Genomic DNA, 23,734 nt, shown 5'->3' on the forward strand with positions numbered 1-23,734 from the left:
CATTTTTTTAAAAAAAAGCTATTTATTAATAATTTAAAATCAAACATTGCCTCTTTTGGTATTCTGTATAGCAGTTGTAATTTTTTGCATGAGATGTTTTGCCTTTTGTAGTTCAGTTCGATTGCGTATTAAGTCATCATATAGTATCTGAAAAAAGATGTTTTTTAAGATTCCTATTCTGCTACAAATTTTATAAATTAGTTTTATACAAAGTTATATATAATATATATTATTTATTTACGATACTTCACCCTATAATAACGGAAGAGACATTTTCGGTTTTTCACATTTATCAAGAAATACTAAGAGGATTTTTGTAACTTTAGGGGTGTTTAGTTCATGTGATTTTTCTTACTTAGCAATAACTTCCAGAGGTTTGAGGGAATGAGTATTTTTGAACACCCTATGCCAGAAAATCAAGCAATAAGCTTGTAACTATTTTATGAAGAAAAAACTAATTTTTTAGTCTTACGTTTTTTTTTTTTTTATTATTATTCTCTTAAGAGTAAACAGAATTTTTTGGAGCAATTTAAAATGAAACACAAATTTATTGTTTTAAATTTTGGAAAAAATTCGTTAAAAACTGCATAAGGTATGAGTGTTTAAAGTAGTTCTGCATAGATAAAATCTTAATTTTGTAGTGAATCCTTTTTGGCGACTAATGAAAACTTTAATTTGAATATCTTAAAAATTTAAAAGAAAATCAAGCAATTTTTAAGTTTATTTTGTACTTTTTATAGAATTGCACAAATTACACCACTTTATAATAACCTACAATGAAATTTATGGGAGACCCCTTATCATTTTGAGCTTTTTTTAAAAGAGTAAAAAAAGCTTAAAAGAGTAAAAATTGCTTGAAACTTTTTAAGATATTCAAATCTGACTTTAGTTGCCAAATACAACTCATTGCAAAATGAAGAAGGGGAAAAAAATAACTTTTTTTAATAAAAATATACATATCTCTATAAATATTTAAAGTTAGGTTTGTGAAATTTTATGGAGTTTATTGCAAATAAGAACCAAGTTACTCTCTTATTGCTTGAATTTTTTTCTATGGTGTTTGAAAGTAATTGTTTTCACAATTAATTGTCAGTCCCATAAACCCCTAAAAGTTTTAAACTTTATTGCACAGTATTAATAAAATTGCATTATCTAAAACTCCTCTAATTGTATCTTGATAAATTAAAAATAAAAAAATTCGAAAGCTTAAAGTGTTTCTTCCATTATTGTAGGGTAGTATACATTCTCACACATATATTTTAAGAAATACTAAAAGTTCTCACAATAAACCAATTATCCAAAAAATGTGACCAGACTTAGAGATTAACATAACTTTTCGGTCTGTACTCAATAAAAATATGGAATTATATCTAAACATGTTTACTTACAAATTAGCAGTCAATAAAAATAGACGAAAGGTTTTATTTTAGTTACTGTAATTGTATCTACATTCTTAAAAAGATATTTCCATATTGTATATTTAAAAACAATTTTATAGTTATTTAATATAATAAGCTATTTTTTTTGTAAAGTAATTAGAGATTAGCATATTTAAATTATTTATACCTTCAAAAATAATATTTTTAAATTTTCTTTCTCATTTTAGTTTAAATTAATTTAACGTAATTTGTGCCTTGTAAAAAGTTTTAATGATAATATTTAAAAGCAACATTTTAATCATTGCAAAGATTTTGATTAGCAATTCAGCAATATTTGTTCAATATATTTTCAAAAATGCAATAAAACGCTAAAAACTAATTTTAAAACCTTAAAGTGAAAGAATTTAAGCAATATTTTAAGGCAACAAGTTTTACTTTAATTGCAGTATAACAAAATATTTTTAACAAAGGAATTTATATTTAAAAAAAAACTCATATCTCTCAGAGATAAAGTATAAGAGAAATTTAAATTTAAAGGCTTGTTTGTTTTTAACATTTTTAATTAAAATTCTGTTTTTTAAACATCAACAGAAAGATTTTCAATAATAATTATCCACTTCACAAAAATGCTTAAATCATCTTCATCAGCCAACAAACCACAAATATTTCACTTTGATTTATGGTGTTTTATTAACACCAAAAAAATATCTTTCCTGTCATTATACTTGAAAGCATATAAATAATGAAATAATTTCTAAATTGCATAAAATAAGAAAATATTCTTACTTGTACAACTGCATAACCTAGATGAGTTAATAATTTTGCTGCTAGAATATTTACTCCAGTTAAGTTTCCAGAGTTTTGTACATAGTCTTTATGGAACATTACTAAAAGTGCTATTCTGTAAGAAATAAATAAAATTTAAGTTACATAAATAATAAATAGCTTACTTGCCAACTCCCCTAGATTTTCTGGAAGATTTTATTTTTAATTCTATAGCAGAAATTTTACATTCACTCTTGATTCTGCTTTCAATAAATTTTATTTAAAATTATTTTGACTATCATTACATTGAAGATATAAATTGAAGGCTCTCTTATGGCGTTTATTAAGTGTTGGCTAAGTTTAAATAAAATCTATACTTATGATATCAATGCCATTGCATTAACACGAGGGGAAAAAAAATATTTCAACGATTTTAATAGCTATGAAATTAAAATTCTTAAAAGGACTAAAGTTATAACTGGAAATTAAAATCTTTAATTGTCTTAAACGGTATGAAATTGTATTTAATCATTTACAAAAACGAAACACACCGATGATAGATATTTTAAATCTTGTTTCATGTATGAAAACTTATAAAATGAATTTTCTTCACAAAACTATTAGGATAAAATTTATATTAATTAATGCTAGTTCATTAATTTTGATTTTTTTTAAATAATTTTTCCAGATCTATCACACTTATACATTTTAATATCACAAAGCAGTTTTAATAATTATAGAAATAAATGTTGATATTCATTGTTTTTCTCATTTTCCTCAACTAAACTATAATAACTAAAATTTAAACATGAATTCTTATCAAAAAATATTAGTACTAAATGAATGAAGAAAAAATAGTTTTAACCACTTCACTTTTTATAACATTTTAAATACATAGAAGAGAGTCAAAGTAGACAACTGATAAGAAGAAAGAAAAAAAAATTGCAACGCCTTTTTTTATCAGGGTATTATTTCTTTAAAGTCATAAGCATTTAACAAACAATTTTAAGGAAATATAACTTTTATCACTTAATGACAAATAATTCATAGATCGTAAATATCTTGATACTCAAAAACATTAAGTTTTTTGATATCTATACATTTAAAAAGTTAACCTCATTGTTGCATAGTATTAAAGCAAAAATTTCCTTCCATACAAATTTTCATAATATAATTAAAATTTTCTTTTCTCATTTAACAAAATAGTTATCAAATAAAATATGAACAAGCAGAATATTCGCAAATATTAAATATGTTTTGTACTAACCTAAGTACAAGACATAAACTTGACCTCCATAGTTGGTATAATTTTACTTAACTAAAAATCCAAAATAACGCAATTTCCCTTCCCTTATTTCTGTGTTCTAAAACTCTTAAAAAATTAAAGAGAAATGAAAGTTTTTGCCTTTGCAGTGACATATTGAGAGCAAATTTGAGTTTTCTGAGTCAAAACTAGAAAGAAAAAAAAAGAACATTTCTTTTAACCCAGCTGACATAGTAGAAACATTAAATATTTAACTAACTAGAATAATTATTCAGAAAATAATCTAACTTTTCTATAATTTAAGTTTCTGCACGTAACTATGGGTCCAATATGGTGAAATTCATATTCAATATGGGTTTTTTTTTCAATGACAGATTTATTTATGCTTACTTTGAATAAATAATACATCATGATATTTATATAAAAATAAATATCAAAGAATTCTGAAAACACAAACTATATTCTTGAATTAAAAAAAAGTAACAAATTATTTTTTGTTATTTATTAGCATTGTTTAGTAAACTATAAATCACATAAAACATATATGTATATAAGCGTACCGTAAGGGGGCACACTTTTTTATTTTTAGAAAATTGGTTGCCTATTTTAAGTTTTATACATACATTTATCTATAAATATACATTAATATAAAAACAAACATGTGAATTTACATACAACTTAATAAATGAACAGTTTTCTAAAAACAAAAAGTATGCCCCTCATGCTATGCCTATGTATCTCTATCTATATATATAGATGTATATGTATATTATGTATACATATATATGTATATATATACACGTATACATATATAATATAGATAGATACTTCAGAACTAAGGAGGGGGGAAAAAGTCATTAATGCATATGTAATATTAATTTACATATAATATTATTTTATTAAGTAATTAATTAATATTACATTAATTAACTAATAATTAATATTACATACATGTAATATTAATTTACATTTGCGTGAATTAATTTTTTATAACTTAAAATACAAATAGTAACATATAATTTCTTTTTAAGTAAAGTGATAAGTTGATCATACACAAAATTAAAAAGAAAAATGTGCAGAGAAGGTTTCAAAAATATAGTTTAACAACAGTATCAGGATTAATAAGAAAATGATTATACAATTTTAATTGAAGATTTGTTTTGTAGTATTTACATAAAATTTTTTAACATTTTCTTATTTATTTTCGCTAAAATCAAATAAGAAATTTCCTAATGTTAAATAATTGTTTGAAATGTTAAATTGTATGAAGAAAACTGGCAAAAGAAAAAGAAAATTATGAATAATTTGAATATATATCTGAAGACCAATTCTTTGAATAATGAATAGGGTATATAAAATTATATAGATATACTTTGCTTTGGCTATATTAATACAATATTAGAAAGCACTCTTTCTTGCGGATATAATCGTGTGAACTGATTACAAAAATTATATTTTTTCCTTATTTATTTTTTTTTTATTTTTAAATTTTTGAGAAATATTTATTTAGTAATAATTCTTCTCTTAAAAAAATTTATAGATTTTTTTCTATGTTTTCTTTGTATTTTTAACTTATTATAAATGTATATATAATATAACAGCCAATATATTAAATACTTAAAAAATTACAAATGTATATATAAGCCATTTAAAATATGAAAATATTACTCTTTCACAAGCACTTCAATGATTGCAGCGCAATAAAAAACAAATTTAAATGATTATAAAAACAGCACATTTTTTTTAAAGCAGACTTAACTTTAATGTAAATTATGGTATTGTATATCTATGAAATATTTGTTTTATAACATAGGTATATTATGCTATATTTAACCTTGGCAAATCAAAATACTTGTTTTAATTAATCTATTATGATTGCTATTAATTTAATTATGTTACTTTAATATGGTATATTTTTGTTAAATTAATAATTTTTTAATTCAGAAAAATTGTTGAAAAACAGTTCAGTTAGCTATCATAATTGTGATAGCTTATCATTAAATAGGTAGTAATTAAATCACACCAATTTTTCTTAGTTAAAAAATTATAAATTTAACAAAAATATACCATATTAAAGTAACATAATGAAATATATTAATAATATAACATAATTAATTAATAATTAAATTCATTGCAAATTAATTAAAACATGCATTTTAATTTGCTAAGGTTAAATATAGCAAAATATATTTATGTTATCAAATAAATATTTCATATGTGGTATATAATACCACATAAACTAAGGCTGATTAGACAATAACTTTATTATTTTTTTATAGATTGAATTTATGATGGATATAATTTGATTTGACTGTAAAATGTTTAACTCACCTTCTAAGAGTGACTAAAATTTCTAAAATCAAGAATTGAACAATTTTTGATTAAGACAATAGTAAAAACATTATTTGGGAGGGCGGGATCACTGTCAAAAAAATTTTTGGCAAAAAAAAAATGTACCTTTGAGCTCCTGAGGGTAACAACTTAGATTTTTTTGGAGTCTGAGCTATCACACCATATTCAGCTAAAGATAATGGTTTTTTATTTTTATCCATAATAAACTCTGCATCTGAAAAATAAGATATAATTTCCTTTTATGTTATGTATTAAAATGAAAAAGAAAAACTTAAAACATACATAATAAGATTTGTACAAAAAATAAATATTATTGTGAATAACAAGTTAACTAATGAAAACTTATATATAAAAAAAAAGGAAGTGGATAGTTTAAATGATTTCAGTAATATTTTTTCTTGGAAAATAAATAATCAAATTAGCAATGACCAGTCATTTTCATGACATACATAAATTAAAATATGAAATGGTTGTGTGCATAATAAATTGTGTAATGAAATTTTGTTACTGTGCTACATTTAGGCAAGCAAAATCAAAGTTACATGAAAATCAAAGTTTGGAAAATGTTTCTGCATTACCTATAAAAATGCCCATATCGTTAGTTTGATTGGTGCACAAACATTTCTCTGTTGGAACAAAATTGCTCAAAACCTTAATCACATGCCTCCTACCATTTTCAATATCAGAACTATCTTTTAGCTGAAAGAGAACACAAAACAATAAAAACAAATCACACTTACCAATTTAAAAACTTCATCTACAGTATAAACTAATGAATTATGCAGTTGTGAGATTTAAAAGCTCTTTATTAAATATCCTCACATTTAAAAAAAAAAAAAAATCTAAGGCTTAAATTCAATGAATACTAAAAACAAATGAACAGTTGGAAGAAATTTTCAAAAAATATTAGAAAGCCAAAGTGATAATGATTCAGGTAAAGAGTACGTTGTTTCAAGTTATTGAAATAACTCAATGAAAATTTTTGTGGTGTTTATTAAAATTTATATGGATGAAAATAACAGAAAAAGAACGTTTTATGTGGATTAAAGTCTTTGCATACAGAAAACAAGGGTTTTTTGTACAGTACGCCCCATCTTCACCGAGCAATAACTTTCAGTGGCAAACTGATTTTTCACGTTATTAATTTGTGAAAACATATCCTCAAAATGTAACTGGTGGCAATACCATCGTTATTTTTTAAGAAAACTGTTCTTCCTCTTTGATCTCCATATGTCCAACATTTTAACACCATATTTTTATCATTACACAGAAAAACAAGTTTCAAGAAAATTTTATCACTATTTTTTAAATATTTTTTATGCCCTTAGGAAAACAATTATACATCAAAATATGGAAAACATAATTTAAAGTAGATTGGAAATTAAAATAAAAAAATATTTAAAATAACGAATTAAATAGTGTAAACCAGAATCACATGTGTTAATATTTGTTTTAGTATGAAATCCATGCATTAATATTTTGAAAACAAGAATTAAAAGAACTTAAATCAGTTGAGATATTAAAATAAAGAAATTATTTTTAAAAAAAAACATGTGAAAAATTAAGTAGACAAGCATAAAAATATATAAAATCAACAATTAAAAGAATCTAAATGACTAAAAAGAGCTTACTTTTATAGGTTCTAAGTAAAGATCACATCCAAATATGTGTTCAGGATACTTCACTTTTAAAACTCCTTTTAAATTCATCAGCTTAAGCTTATTAGTGATTTGAACTTGAGGATCAGGCACATCTAAAACAAGTGAAAAATATATGCAATTTTCTCTCCCTCAGAATTTTTTCATTGTCAACAAAAAAAAAATTATCAATTTTTAAAAATAAATTAATTACAAATATATTAAACTAAAAAGATTGAATTATAAAAAATTGAAACCCAAAATTTTTAATGAGATCACTAATTTAAATTTTTAACAATACCAAAAATAAGAGTAAATATTTATAAAGAAAAAAATAACAGACTCATACTATTGAAATCTAGCTAATAAAATAAGAATAATTATTATAACAATTGCACAAAAATATATATTGTATATCCAAAACATCAACATCAAAACCAAATTTTTTTAATTTAATATCAAATAATAAATACCAAAATAATAAAAAAGACACTATTTAATTCAACTCATGTTAACAAAGATACTATATTTTTTTAAGAGAAAACTGATTAGAAAGATTAAAATCAAATAAATATTTGGATTAATTGTAAAAGTAGCAAAATCCTTAAAGCTGAATACGAAGAAATTTAAATGATATTCTTAATTTTTTATGGCTCTAAAATAAATTAAAATTTATAAAAAATTCACTTAAATTGTTTTTTAAATACAGATGATACTTTCACTATTGTATAAAGTATTATGAAATTATATTCATTAAAATATAATAAACTGTAAAAAAACATACTAATTTCATAAAAAACTTAAGTACCTAATAAAGGTTTATAAAAACCAGCAGATAACACATGGAGCAGAAGATCCTTTGGTAACATATCAAAAATACTTAATGACCATGCAACATCTAACAAAACATTTGAAGACTCAATTTTTTCAGGAGTAATAAAAGGTAATATCAGTTCAATGACTTCCTTAGTTTTTGCATTATGATGATACAGAGAAGCAGTGGCTAAGATGAAAGCAATAAACTCTCGATTACGACAAGCATTAAAATTTTTCTTTATCCATTCTGTACAAGCATCCAATAACTCTGTATAAAAGAAAAGAAATGTTAAAAATATTTTTAAAGTTACATTTAAAATTAATATTTATCCAAAAGAATAGAAATAAAAAAGAAACATTCTTTATCTTATTCTATCTAAAACAAGAGCATGAAACAAAATTATATTAATTTAGGAGGTATTGAAGAATAAATGTGCAATTTACTTCCTAAAAGTGTGTTAAAATGTGTGAAATTTATAATTTTAAAAATAAATGTTTAAAATGCTAATAACATATAGGGGAATGTCGGGTACCCCCGCCCACTGTTAATTTCATATGCATAGAATATTTTTTTAAGTCAATGGGCCATCGGACATTAATTGTTATATTAAAGAAAGATTATTTTCAAAGTTTCAAGTATTTATGCAGCTGGTAACATTGTAAATAATAGTTTTAAAAATATGTTGAATACAGTAGTCATGAAATTAAGAAAAATTGGTTGAATGTTTCGATTAAACTTCATTTTAATACTAAAAAAATAATTTTTTCTATACATACAGCATTAAAGTATGTAATCTTAAGTTTAATTTGCACAAAGAAAGAAGTTTATATGTGAAAAATTGTTTGAGTAATTACAAATTTACAAAAAAATTGGATTTTAGGTAGCCCCGCTCACATGAATGTCGGGTATCACCGCCCAATTTTATTTCGTCGATAAATGTACGGTTGCAAAGATTATTATTTTATTGCTTCAAATTTGAATGTTATATGCATTTTTAACAACAAATATTGTTGTTATTAAATGATAGAATTCACTAAAAGTTTATAAATATGTAACGAATAAAATAATTTTGTGATAAAAATGATAAATGAGGTTTATCTATTGTCCCATTGGTCATTTTCATTTACACCTGAAAAAATATAAATTTTGTAACTGGGCGGGGCTACCCGACACATAATATTTTTGCCAACAAATGATAAATGCTGTAGAAGATCGTTATAATGCAAACCTAGATCAAAATATCATTATCAATAAATTATCCTACTAAGTATGGGAATGTATATCTAAAGGTCTGGTTTCTTAGGACAAGCGCCTTATCTGAGCGTCAGCGGGACGTCGACGTCCCGCTGACGCCAACAAAATACTGGTTTGTTAGCGCAAGGCCTGGTTTCTTAGAACTAGCACCTTATCTGGGCGTCAGCGGAAAGTTGACGTAGAGCTGACGCCAAAAAAATACTTTTTTGTTAGCTCAGCGTGAGCAATCGGTCCAACGCAGACATTATCTCTCATTGCGCATGCGTTAATAACGTAAACAAATATTTATTATGAATTTGTATTGATTTTGTTATTGTCGACCAGTGTTTCAGAGAACAAATAATGACTTTGTCCAAGAAAAAACACATTATAGCTGAGTTAAATGAAGAGTGCTATGTTTAATGAAGAAGCTATGTTTAATGTCAAAATCAAAATCTTGACTGATTTCAATGTGCTGTTGGATGTTGTCCGCCATTGCTTCTGTGGTTAACGTCACGTTGTAATCCAACTGCAGTTGAGTTGGACGGCAATTGTAGTTCAAGATGAGCGTCCGATGACGTATACTATCAAACTCACAAATGGACCAATCAGAGGTTAACGCTGATTTCCAGCTGACGGCGTCCTGTCCTAAGAAACCAGGCCTTGAAACGGAACAATATTTATGCTTCAAAATAAGCTTTAAATACAAATAGTTTAAAACACAAAAGTATAAACTTGAGAATTTATAATTTACACAAAAAAATTAAACTATCAAGAGCATCAAAATTAAAATCCTACAAATTTTTCAATTTTGATTTGTTTTAGTTTAGAGATTGTAAAGGTAATGCAGTTCATAGAGAGTTACAGTTTATAGAATTATGTGATATTGATATTCTACTGTCACACAGGTGTTTTTTAATTTCTTTTATTTATTTATTGGTTTTAAGGAGAAACATTTTGAAGGTTAAAACGTTTTCAAATATAATGAATATAAGCTTTTAGAAATATTAACATGTAGTGGTTAAAAATATTCCCCTCCCCTTAAACCCTAAAAAAAACTTCCCTACAGATAAAACATATGGTGATAAAACATATGATGTACAGTACAGAACCCGTTATCCGGAAATCAGTAAACCGGAAAACAAAAAAACCGGAACCAAATTCGAAAAATTTTCCTGCCATTTAAAAAAAAATTTTCCTCATAAGATTTTAGGATTTTTCTTTATTTTTTGAAAGATGTTTACTTTACCTTAATTTTGGAAATAATCATTAGTGTATTACTTCGTTTTTTCAAGATTATTTCCAAATATTATTTTTTTTTAGTTGGGTTTAACAATAAAAAAAACGGCTTTTTGTAGCGATCCAGAAAACCGGAAAAATCAGTCATCCGGAATAGCGATGGTCCCGATCGTTTCGGAATAATCGGTTCCCTACTGTATTAGTTGTTTTATTATGGAAATAAAATTTAAAAAAACAAACAATCATTAAAATTTGTTAAATTAAATAATTAACAATGGATAAATATAATTTTATGTTTTAATAAAGCTGGTCAAGTGGCGAATCATTTAAGTTATTTTTTATGTTCATACTTATCTCGATTTAGTAAGCAAGGAAACTTAACAAGTTATTTTCTGTGTTTTAAAATCCTGGCTAAAAATGGGACCTGCTATAACAAGATATAAGAATGATAAATAGAAAGAGAAATGTTGAGCTTGATAAGGCCTTGTTGTAATATGATATAGGAACATTGAAATGAAAAAAAATATTTACGTATACTATATTGTAACACATAAAGCACATGAAATCAAAGGCTGATTAGCAAATATAATTAGTTTATGATAAATTATACATTAATTACTCTTTACATGAACTTTTTTTTTTATAAATCAAAAAAATTAAATGTTTCTCTGAAAAAATACCTCATCAGAGAAATGCAACAAAACTTTATTATATAATATATATTTAATATATTCAATGGCGTAAAGTAAATATGTTACCTGTTAGCAAAGTATTTTTCTAAAACACGTAGACCTTTTAATTTTCACTATTTTTTAAAAAAAAGTTCTTTAAGAAATTAAAAAGATAAAAAAATAAATCATACCAACATTTTTCCACTTCAAATGTCCACATGTTACTAGAATTCCAGATATCAATGAAGGCTGGGTGATTTTCGGAACTTCATGGGCAGCGGCATGCAATAGATAGGGTAAAAATCTAACTTCAACATAATTTAGTTTCTTGAAAGCATAAAGTATGTCGACTGTTTCTTTAACATCTGGTAGCTCCTTCTTTTGTCTCAAGTGAAAAGCTATGGCATTTAAGATAGCAGTATTTCGGTTTGAATGCTGAGCAAATGAAACAATTATCTTACACATTTCATGAACATTTAATGAAGGCACTAGCTCTATAATCTTCAGTTCAACTGCCTTTGAGTGATTCTTGTCTAATGAGTGAAAGATATTAGAGAGAAGTAAAACTTCTGCTGGAGTAGCGACTTGCGATAATTTCTTGACTAGTTCTTCCTCTAGGGCAATCTTAACTTTCTTTTGTAAATCAGAGTCCAGAAAATTTTGTTGAAAATTTAGACATGTAATTAAATTTAAAGTGTTCAGCTCAGAGCAGTTATTTAAAATTTGTGTTTCAGCACTTATAACACACTGGGAGTGAGATGGCATTCCTACTTCTAATAAACTACGGAGACCTGATATTAGTAGGTTTAAATTTAAAGAATCACAGTTTTTTTGAAAAACGTCACATAATAAATTAAATTTCGGATCATTGGTGAAAGTCTCAGGAGGAACTTTGTTAAACATTGTATGGATTCTTAATGCCTTAAGAAAAGTTATCGATTCAGAAGCGGTTGTGTATTTTGAATCCACCTCAGAAAGTATTTCTTTCACTGTCTGGCCAATGAACGGTTTAAGACGTTTTGAAACTTGTATTGTTTGGTTTAAATTTTGTTGCTGATTTGTATCAGCATATGACGAAAAGAATTTACATCGGAGGTGTAAAGAAGTGATAATAAATTTATATTGATTACGCTTAAGTAAAATTGAAGACATACGACTTGACATGATGAAATAAATAATATGAAAGGGGATGAGATTATTTTAACTTTTTAAATAATTTTTTAAAACTATGACATTTTCAAAATTTGTTCAAAATTTCAAGATAACTTCAATGGTTCCTCATGTGATTATTTTAATTACATACTTTTCTTTGAAATCTAAAAAAATAAAACAGAATTATTATACGGTCTCTAGTATAAAGAAATAGACATGTGACTATAATTATAACAGAATATAAATTTTTACAGAAGAAAGAGAAACCTAACTTTAAATCAGGATTGGATTTTTGAGATCAAAAGTTGGGCTTAACTTGCTAAAAATCTAAAAAAACAGTGTGAAATCATATTTTATTTAAAAGATTAAATTAATAAAGAAATTTATTTGAACTAGTTTGAACTGAATAAACAAGTTTTTTTTTTAAATCTAGACAATAATTATAAGGTTAAAAGTTATGGTTGGGAGAAGAAACAATTTTCACTTAATCATCAGACTTTCTTAATTGTTTTCTATTATTTCATTTAATTTATTTGTTTTCTTTACTTTATTTAAGAGAAAAAAAATTTTGAAATGACATGGAACTAAAAGAAATTTTTAAGTAGATCAATTAATATTCAGAATTTTTTTTTATCAATATCATTTACCAGGTTTCTTTACTTCTTTTTTTAACTAAATTTTAGAGCTAAATTTATTTTTAAACTCCAAATGTTGCTGATTTGTATCAGCATATGACGAAAAGAATTTACATCGGAGATGCAAAGAAGGGATAATAAATTTATATTGATTATGCTTAAGTAAAATTGAAGACATACGACTTGACATGATGAAATAAATAATATGAAAGGGGATGAGATTATTTTAACTTTTTAAATAATTTTTCAAAACTATGACATTTTCAAAATTTGTTCAAAATTTCAAGATAACTTCAATGGTTCCTCATGTGATTATTTTAATTACATACTTTTCTTTGAAATCTAAAAAAATAAAACAGAATTATTATACGGTCTCTAGTATAAAGAAATAGACATGTGACTACAATTATAACAGAATATAAATTTTTATAGAAGAAAGAGAAACCTAACTTTAAATCAGGATTGGATTTTTGAGATCAAAAGTTGGGCTTAACTTGCTAAAAATCTAAAAAAACAGTGTGAAATCATATTTTATTTAAAAGATTAAATTAATAAAGAAATTTATTTGAACTAGTTTGAACTGAATAAACAAGTTTTTTTTTTAAATCTAGACAATAATTATAAGGTTAAAAGTTATAGTTGGGAGAAGAAACAATTTTCACTTAATCATCAGACTTTCTTAATTGTTTTCTATTATTTCATTTAATTTATTTGTTTTCTTTACTTTATTTAAGAGAAAAAAATTTTTGAAATGACATGGAACTAAAAGAAATTTTTAAGTAGATCAATTAATATTCAGAATTTTTTTTTATCAATATCATTTACCAGGTTTCTTTACTTCTTTTTTTAACTAAATTTATTTTTAAACTCCAAATATCATATTATCTTACATATTTATACAAGAAAATTATGACATAGACAATTATTTGAAAGTTTAACTTTCCTTTTTCTATCATTAAAATTTAAAATTGCCTTCAAAGCAACTTTACAAGGAGCTACTAGTATATATGTTAGCAAATAGTTAAATATTATTACACTTAAAGTATATATAGATTTTGAATGATTTTTTTATAATAGACAATTTCTTTTTCAGAAAATAATCTAGAATAAGTATTTAACATTAAACAGAATTACACAATGTGCTGATTAAAATATAAAAAATAGTATCTATCAAAATGTAATTTTAATAGTTTAGATTTTTGCAACACAAGTTTTTACTTAATAGTTTTGTCCATGGTTCAAACCACCAAAACCTTGCCAACAATACTTTGGATGCAGATTACTTGAATAAAAACATAATCGTGTTCACTATCGTGAACATTACATAAACATAAATTTTCCCTGCTATTTTTTTAACTGATTGAATTTTAAAAAATAAAAAACTATTTTTTATTCATTTTCAAATAAAAAAAATAGCATCTACTATATAAAATTGTATCATATTAACCACATACGGGACACACTTAAATAAATTGCAATTTGAAGTAGATTAAACATATTTGAAATTTCAAAGGATTAATATGCTAAACCTTTCTTAATAAATTAGAACCAGAATTATTTACCTGATTCGTAAATCTTTAAAAGGGAAAATTTTAATACGAAAAATAAAATTATGAGAACGAAAAGGCATGGAATTCAAAAAGATTATTTATTCTAACTATTAGTTCAACAGAAAAAAGACGTCTGTGAGATCTAACCACGATACTTCAGAAGTTTTAATACTATATTTTATTGATTTTACAGTGCAATTTGCAATTGTATGTCCCGAATTCGATAAATATATATGTACTTGCAATTGGCAATTTTACACAGAAGTAATTGTCAAAGATAAGAAAAAACATTTTCAAACAAAAAAAAAATTAGATAAATCAGTTTTTATTAGCCCTAATTTCGTACTAAATAATATTCTTTAACAATAATATGTCCTTACATTTGTCTTTCAAAAAAAGATCACAAATAACCTTATATAACATTATATAACATTTAAAATCCAACACATACCGCATTTGTAAATAGTAGCAGACGGCATACAAAATGAAAAAAGCAACAGTTGCAGCTAAGGAGTAGAAAACAAAATAAAGTTAAATTATTTTTTTATAATTGAATATAAATTTAGAAAAAGGATAAAATAATGTGTTAGTAATTTTAAAATGTATTTCATAAAAAGTTTATTGATCATATTTGTTGGTTCAAATTATTATTACTTTTATACATTATTTTAAGATGAATGAGTTTGGCAGTACAGATTATGAAAACGTAAATAAACAAATCATGAACACGATTTTGACCCTAATACCATAGTATCTATTAAAACTGATTTAATGGTTATACAATATTAATTAAAACTTATAAAATATTACTAGGAATCATGGAAATTCGTTGCTTAATCTTTTATTGATCTTCGATTTCCATTATTTTATTTCTTCATTTATTTTTAAGAATTTTATCTAGTGTCAATCTTGAAAATAAATTGTTCCACTAATTTTTTGTCATTATACCGTATTACATATTTCCTTATAAATATGCAAACATCAAGCAGCAGTTCATCGAAAAAGAGATTTATTGAGTCTTCTTCTTTTTATACGAATTGTCAAGAGAAGGATCCATTTTCTAAATTCAAAATTGATGATTGTAGTTTTTTAGAAAGCGTACCAAATCGTAGCACTTGTTCTAAGTGTCATAGATCAAGAAAATATTATTGTTATACTTGCTATGTAGCAGTGCAAGAGATTTCCGATAGATTACCACACGTGTCTGTAAGTTTCTTGAGAAAATTCGTTTGATTTTATTGACCCAAGAACAGAAAACCAGTATGTTAATTAGGAGACAAAAAGTTTACATTTTTGCATTAAATAAGGGCTTCCTCTGGAATACCTAGAATACCTAATTCACAATGAACTCTGGAACTTCTTGGAATTAGAAATATATTTAATCAAATATTAAATCTGTTTCATATAGGAAATATGTTTTAAAGCTGTGATAGTTGTATTATCTTTTATTTTCCTTTTCATCAACTTTAATAAATAAATCAAATTAATAATTTTATTTCCTTTGTACACTTATAAAGAATCACTTCTTTTAGTCAAAGTACATTTTTGAAAATTTGTTCATATCTTTAGAACTTTTTATGAAATTAATAATGATGCAGAATTAAATGGGTTTCTTGTGTTGAATGTCACAAAACCTTTGAATATGAAAAATTTAACAACTGCAGATTGAAAAAAAAATTTAGTGAAGGTTCTGAATTTAAATGAAATTCTTAATATGTATGCCTAAATTACTATTGAAATTATATGAAATTAAATCATAAAGTCTGAAACTTCTTAAAATTTTACTTTTGAAATTTCGGGGAATTCGAGTTTGAATGGAGAATATAACCATTGTATTCTCGTTCATTTTAAAGAGAGGTGTCAAACCTTGATATCACAAACTTTGAAGACAAATTTTTTAATGTTACAAAAAAATCTGAATATCTTATATATTTGTTATGTCAAGGCCTCTTTTAGAAAAAAAAACCCTATTTTAATTAAGTGTGAAATATTATGTGCTTATGCGCAGCCTATTTTTGTTCCTATTTAAAGATGGCAACGAGAAGAGTTTTGGTGGTTGCCATGGTAAGTTTAGAATGTAAATAATAGTTTTGAGAGAGTTTAAGATTTGTCTTTTGAATTTTCGGCGATTCTGTAATTTTGTTGTAAATAAATCTTCTTCTTTTTTATAATAAACGTAATAGTAGAGGTTTCTTGATTATTTGATTCGAAGTCTTTCTTTGAGGTCATCTTTTTATTTTGTGTATTTTTTGACATTAAGTATTCTCTTCTGTCTTGGTTACTCATAATTTCACAAAATATTTTTTTAAAAAAAAGTGTTTTTTTTTCTTAATTTTAAATTTTTTTTCTTAATGTGTTTTTTGTTTCTTCTTTGAACTTAATTATTTGAGATTTTTCTTGAATGATTTTAAGAGCTATATCTTGAATCTCTAATTTAAGAAGAAGAGATATTCATGTCTTAAAAGAAGTTAGACAATCGCTCATTCCTCTAAATGAAAATATTAAGATATACATGTGCATAGATAAGAACATCTGCCAACTTATCTTCCAACCTTAACACTGAGCCTATGCCCCCTTAGGCTCGGGGTTGAATGTTGATGTGTGTGTGATTAGAAAGAACTCCCTATAAAAAGAATAAACTGATAATTATGAAGTAGATGCTGGGGAGTGGATAGTATTGTAGAACTATGTAAAAGCTGGGAAGAGTCAGAAATGTTAAAAGAGGTTACAACATTAGAATATATCAAACAAGAAAAATGATAAAGCAGAAGAATTTCAGTAAGACGTAAAATTAAATAAAGAAGCAAAGAAGTTAACACTGTTTGAAGTATAAACATATTCTATGACTTTTAAAAAGTCAGTACAATTGTTATTTAAATTAAATTATTAAAAATATTGGATTTTTGATGTCAAAAACTTTTTAGTGGATTGGTTACAGTGTCAAGGTTGCATTATAATAAGAGAAAGATTATGTGCATCTGTCTATCTACATGTCTATCTTACTCTTGTAATGCCTGAACTGTTTGTTTGAAAATCCTGAAATTGTAAAAATTGTAGGTGTAAAAACAATTTTAGTTTTCTTACCTAAAAAATTTTATCTATCCATTCAGGAGGGATGTATGAAAAACAAATTTTTTGCATAGGATTATGCACATACATTATTTACAGTTTTAACTTATTTTACTTTCCAAATATTAAAGATAACACAGTATTCTCCTAAGTGTTTTTGAAGGGCGGCCGGCCCTACTTTGATCCCAATAAATGAGCCCTCTTTGTGTCAAAATAAGCCGACATCCCTTAAAAACACTGCCTTTTTATTCAGATTCCATTGCGAAAAAAATTTATTCACTGTTTAAGTAATTATTATTTATTGGTAAAATTACCTGTGTTTATAGGTTAAATTCTGATTATTTACTTTGTTTGGATTATTCTTAACTGGTTAAATTTTTTAAGTGATTTTAAAACTATAAGTATTAAAGTTTGTTTTCTCATAATTTTCCATTTAAATAACAGAAAAAAGCTTTCAAGCTGTTTATCAATTAATAAATTTTTGTTAGTTTACTTTGTTTTGAAAAAAATATGTTATGTACTTAGTTCTCTCTCTTTTTCTCTCCCTCTCTGTATATATATATTCATTTCAAAGCAAAAATATTTTAATACTTTTTAAATTAAATATATTGATGTATTTCTCTTGTATGTTATTCAATAATTTTAACCTTTTAGCTGCCAATAAAAATTGACATAATAAAGCATCCTAAGGAGGTCGATGGTAAAAGTACTGCTGCACATGCTGCTGTTTTAGCTTCAGAAGATGTAACAGTGTACACATATCCAAATTTTCCCACTTATAATTATGATGAGGTATGTTTTCTTTTAAGTTGTACATTATAAAGTATGTAATATTAATTTTAGATTTTATGTTGTTTATAATTATTTTTAAATAAACTTTAAAAAAAAGCAGCTTAATCATGGCCAAGTCAGTATAAATTTTGTATATATCCTCAGCATTAATTTAATTATATCTAGTTTTAGAAATATTTAAATTCTATCAAAATATTTCAATATTTCAACACCTTGAATCGGTATTTCTACATTTTGTAATTATGTTATAATTCCTTTTTTTTTTCCAAAGTTTATTGGAATCAGTTTTAAAAAAAGTAATAAAATTACTTATTCTTGAATTTTTGTTTTAAAGGCTGGAGTGGTACATTAATCGCACACTTCCTTTTTTTACACTGATTTCAATGGTACCTCTGTACCAATCTTCTTTTTCTTTTTACTATCCATTATAGATACTTTTACAAATGTAGCTCATTACTTTAAGTTTTTTCATTTTAATAAAAGTTTTGTTTTGAGGTAAGTGAAATTAGTATTTGCTTGAAAGAAAAAAAAAGATTCTAAGTTTTATTCATTTTTAAATCTTTAACATACATGTGTTATATATTACTTGATTTGTACGGCAATTGTGATGTAAATCACTAAAAATTTAACTATTTTTGTAATCAAGTATACTCATTCTCAAAACTCTAATATTTCAAATTTTTAAGATATATTTGACTTCATTATATAAGTAATAGTATTTAGTTACATAATAAAATATGTGATTTCATTCAGATATACTTAACTAAATGAGGTCAACTTTTTCTTTTGTGCAACATCTTTGTATTGTACTAAATTTCTTTAGAAAAATAATAAGTTACATATTAATATTTCTTTCAAAATATTATTATACAACTTATTAATATTTTCAAAGGGGGTTAAAAAGAGATTAAAATATTTTATTAATAATTCAAGTAAATTTAGTGGAAAAAATAAACAAATGAGACAAACTACACTGTACAACAAATTTAAAGATATTTTTTTGTCCTTTAGATTAAATTGTGTCATTATGTATCAGGGTTGGAGTTTTTGCCGGCAAAAAGGGGTTTTTACCAGGACAATGGCAAAAACCGGCAAAAACCAAATTATCTAAATTGCTGATTAAATATTATTATAAAATACTCGAAACAAATTTAAATCAATCATAAGGAATAATAATTTTGATACATTACATGAAAAAATTATTTTTAACATATTAATAATTAATATACCTAAGGGTAATAATTTTTAAAAGATTGAAAGTTTTTGATCTCTTTTCATTTTAGAATCCTAAAATAAATGTTTTTTTACAAATAAATATTATTATTTGTATAATACTATTATTTATTATAAAAAATTATTTGTACAATAATTAACTACACATGTTGATAGATATTTTATGCTTTAAATTATATTTTTATTAATTTAAAATAAGTTCATTTCACTGGAAAAAAGAGAATAATCACAAATTTTCCAATCAATAATGTTTTAAACTACTAAAATGATACATTATCATTTAACTATGGAAGTTTAGTTTTGTTAATTTTTTTGTAATTATTTATATTCATAGTATATATTTCAATTTTAGGAATAATTTTGTATCAAAAATGTGTTTTTGTCCTCTCATCTTGGAAAATATAGGTTTTTGCCACTTTGCTTGGCAAAGATCTGTTTTTGCCAGGACGGTTTTTACCGGTATTTACCCTGGTTTTTTCCACCTGCGGCAAAATCTTGCCAACCCTGTTCTGTATGTTAAAGAAAAGGTGCTTTATTAAACAAAACCTTTGACTTTGATTAACAATCAAAACCAAAATGGTCCATCTTATACCATTTTCATGGAAAAAAAATTTCAACAAGCTCTTTGTGAATTCTCTGATTACTCAATTTTTAATGCGTTTAAAGCTTCTAAACTTCAGGAAGGTTAGATAAAGCTTTTGCCACCAAAAATGTTGCCAAGTTGGTAATGATCCCACTGCTAATATAAGTTTATAAGTTGCTATACAATGCTATTAAAATGTGCAAAATTACAAAGCTATAATATGAATTTGGGGGGAAATGGTATGTCTATGTGGAAAAAAATTTGTAACAGATTAATCATTTCCTGCCAAAAATATTCCGGAAGCATTTATTTTGATCAATTATTTTGTCTTAATTTCAATTCTGTGTCATCTTAGAAAGCAAATGTGCAAAGCTGTCATGAGGGTGGAGCAGTTTTGAAATATTAAGTTGTAATTAATTTTTAAACAAAGTTCTGATGTATAAAATTATTAGACTAAAATTTATTTTGTTTTGACAGTTAGTAACTAAATTTATTTTGTTTTGACAATTTTGATAGAAAAAAAACACTATTTGTTTCAGTTGCAATTCAACTATTTGCAATGTTTTTTGCCATCAAATTTTATATTAAGTAGTTTTATAAAGTAGTCTACTTAAAAATGTTCACAGTGTTAATATAAAGAAGAGGAATTATTCATGGATCTTTAAATCTAAAAATATATTGAGTGTTTTAAAACTTCTAAACATAAAGATTGAACTGAAATGCCTAAAATATAGATTTCTCTGCATTCATCTTTATGTTTTACGTCTGCATTCATGTCCCACAGTGGACTGATCGTTAAGACACGGTTCCCAGCAGATCACCGAAGTCAAGCATCACTGACTGCGGTCAGTGTGCGGTTGGGTGACCACTTGGATCAGTCTGCGTAGGGACCGAGGGTGGGCGGTATTGGTCCTCGTTAAACTGTTCTACCGTAAAGTGCTCGACTTCACGTGCAGGTCGTCAGGCTACCGAAGCGGGGATGCCATCCCCTCTGCGGAGGATCAAAATTGTGATGGCATGTCTTCGGATCGTCCTGAGGGATGTTTCCCAGACCGTCGCTAATAGCCCATTGTGCAGCTCTAGTGCGACGTAAATGAACAACAACAATTTCTGCATTCATCTACCATTTTTTGTTTATTTTCTATTATTATACTTTTCTTTTAATCATTTTTACTTCATTTTTAGCACATCTTATGATACTACTGCTATTTTTGTGTTTTGAAAAATAATTCTTAATTATATATATTTTTTCAATTCAGGTTCTACTTATTTTCCCGGGTGAATCTGCTATTCCTTTTCATGAATGGTGGAGTTCTACTGTTTTATCAAAAAGGCAGAATAATTTTCTGAAAATAAATCCAGAACAAAAAAGCATACATTTTGATGATGCAGATGTTGAAAAACCAACAAAAGAAGTGAATTGTCCTTTGAAACGAATAATTTTTATTGATAGGTTAGTATTAGTAAGAAATAAATAAAAATATTCTTTGCATGAAAAATTTAGTTAAATTTATAGAATTTTATAGTGAATATTTTTTATTATTATTATTCATCATAATAAATTTTTGTATACTATATGTTCTGTAAAGAATTCTCTTTATGCAATTTTGGAATTCATATTAAAACTGAAGACAAATAAGTTCACAAATTAATATTTAAGTAAAGGAATAAATGCAATCGAAACCTGATGAATTATTATTAAAGAAGGCAGCTGGACAGAACAGCTAAAACTGCTAATTATTTTAGTTATTATGACAGGAATTAGAGAGGAGTTGAAAAGTTATAACTCCCAGTTTTAATCGACAATCAAATACTATTCAGAGTACCTTTTGATATTTTCTTTAATTATAAATCTTGCTGTTGAATTCTAAAATTTTTAAATTTGTAACACAGTGGAAATTTGTGTTCCTTTTCCACTTAAATTGTGTCACATTTTTGCAAATTTTGTTTTTAAATTATCCACGTGACATGAACATCTCTAGTATTTAAAGAGTTTATATCAATTCATTTTATTGGACAATTTCATGTAAGCCTCACCTTAACAAAAATCTATATTTTGTCTTTATTAGATTGTTTAGTGATTAACATTTAGTTTATGTTTGATATTTAGTATCTTTTTATTGTTATTTTACATTTTCACAAAGATTCTTTTAATTACTGTTGAGTCTTCATTATTCGAGGTGGGCGGGACCAAGATACCTAGAACTTTCTAAAACTTAAAATTTAATACATATTTAAATGAATGGAAATAAAGCAATATTTAAATTTCATTATTTAATTGAAAAATGCATTAGTTTTAAAGAAAATTTACTTACATTTGAGGATCAGGATACTTATTTACTACATTACATCAAGTTGCAATACTCATTATATTACGGCATCTGGTTAATTGTACTGTAAAATAATTCTCTACTGTTTTTTGTTTAAGCACACTCTCTATGTGTTTCGGTGTTCGACAACACACAATATCAACATTCAGTCATAGTAATCTTCTTGAAACCAATCGTAGTAATCTTTCCATATGTTCTGTGTGCATTGGTCTTTATTTGGGAGCAAGACTGCCTTCTTTTTCATTAGCTCGAATTTATATTAAACTCGAACTTGCGAGACTCTACTGTGATAATTTTTAGAAGAAATATAAATTTGAACTATCAAGAATTTATCTTATTTTAAATAGTTCTCACCTTTGTTAAAATCTATATTTTGTCCTTTTTTATTATTTGATTATTTTTTGGTATTTGATTATTTACCAATTGTTTGTTTTTTCATAGTCATTTTATAAATATTTTCACAAAGATTTTGTTCATTTATAATTTTTTTAAGAAGTAATATTGATTCAAATTTAAGGATTTGTGAGGTTCTACTGTATTTAATAATAATAATAGAAAGAATGAGTAAATCACAAATATTTGTTATCTCCTCATAAAATTAATACTAAGTCTTGAATGTGTTGCTGCTAGCATTCTCTTAAAATGAGTCATGTCATGTTTTGATAATAAAGTTATATTTAGTTTTTTGTAAAATATGTGTTAGTAAAAATTTTATCTACTTCTATAGTACATGGAGACAATCAAAAGCATTACATAATGATTCAAGGTTAAAAAGTAAGTAGGTTTTTTTTGCATTCTTTTATTAAAAGACCTTTTAAGGCTGAAAAGGAATTCCACTTCCTCCATATTAACCTTTGGGGAATTATACGTCTGAAATTTCTGAATTCATTTCATAACTGATTAATATTTTTGGTTTCATCTGATTCCATTTAAATGTGTTATATTGAACTTAGTGTTCAAATTTTTAATTCAAAGGTGCGAAGTATTTTTAAAACATTTTTTTAAAGTTTTCAGTTTGTTTACATTCAAGTTC

The 23,734-nt window shown here is 25.2% G+C and overlaps 2 protein-coding genes across 9 annotated transcripts in view; one reads left to right on the plus strand and one right to left on the minus strand.

Moving 5' to 3' along the window:
- Positions 1–2: 2 nt before the first annotated feature.
- Positions 3–15,197, minus strand: LOC107455134 (FAST kinase domain-containing protein 4). 4 transcript variants are annotated; one of them, XM_087153842.1, is made up of 8 exons: positions 15,146–15,197; positions 11,549–13,486; positions 8,206–8,481; positions 7,392–7,513; positions 6,339–6,459; positions 5,866–5,974; positions 2,166–2,280; positions 3–147 (listed from the first exon to the last, which is right to left on the minus strand). In XM_087153842.1, exons 2-8 carry the CDS (start codon positions 12,519–12,521, stop codon positions 40–42), a joined length of 1,824 nt encoding a protein of 607 aa, XP_087009968.1. In that variant the 5' UTR covers positions 12,522–13,486; positions 15,146–15,197; the 3' UTR covers positions 3–39. The 4 variants fall into 4 exon arrangements, with proteins under 4 accessions (XP_087009968.1, XP_042900463.1, XP_015928085.2 ...); XM_043044529.3 differs by having other exon boundaries at positions 11,549–12,673; positions 15,146–15,189; XM_016072599.4 differs by having other exon boundaries at positions 11,549–12,673; positions 15,075–15,175.
- Positions 15,198–15,387: 190 nt separating this feature from the next.
- Positions 15,388–23,734, plus strand: part of LOC107455131 (tRNA-uridine aminocarboxypropyltransferase 1) — a 77,155-nt gene continuing 68,808 nt past the window's right edge. For 2 of the 5 annotated variants that reach the window (XM_016072591.4, XM_043044527.3), the window contains exons 1-4: positions 15,388–15,900; positions 18,418–18,555; positions 21,631–21,824; positions 23,429–23,475. In XM_016072591.4, coding sequence (XP_015928077.3) covers positions 15,667–15,900; positions 18,418–18,555; positions 21,631–21,824; positions 23,429–23,475 — 613 coding nt within the window. In that variant the 5' untranslated portion in view covers positions 15,388–15,666. Of the gene's footprint in view, positions 16,759–18,417; positions 18,556–21,630; positions 21,825–23,428; positions 23,476–23,734 lie in introns of all 5 variants that reach the window. The other 3 variants (XM_043044528.3, XM_087153843.1, XM_071183985.2) reach the window with 3 other exon arrangements.

This window comes from Parasteatoda tepidariorum, chromosome 10, assembly GCF_982258835.1.
Source record: "Parasteatoda tepidariorum strain Cologne lab strain chromosome 10, Ptep-v5.0, whole genome shotgun sequence".
In the NCBI taxonomy this organism is placed as follows: Eukaryota; Metazoa; Arthropoda; class Arachnida; order Araneae; family Theridiidae; genus Parasteatoda; species Parasteatoda tepidariorum.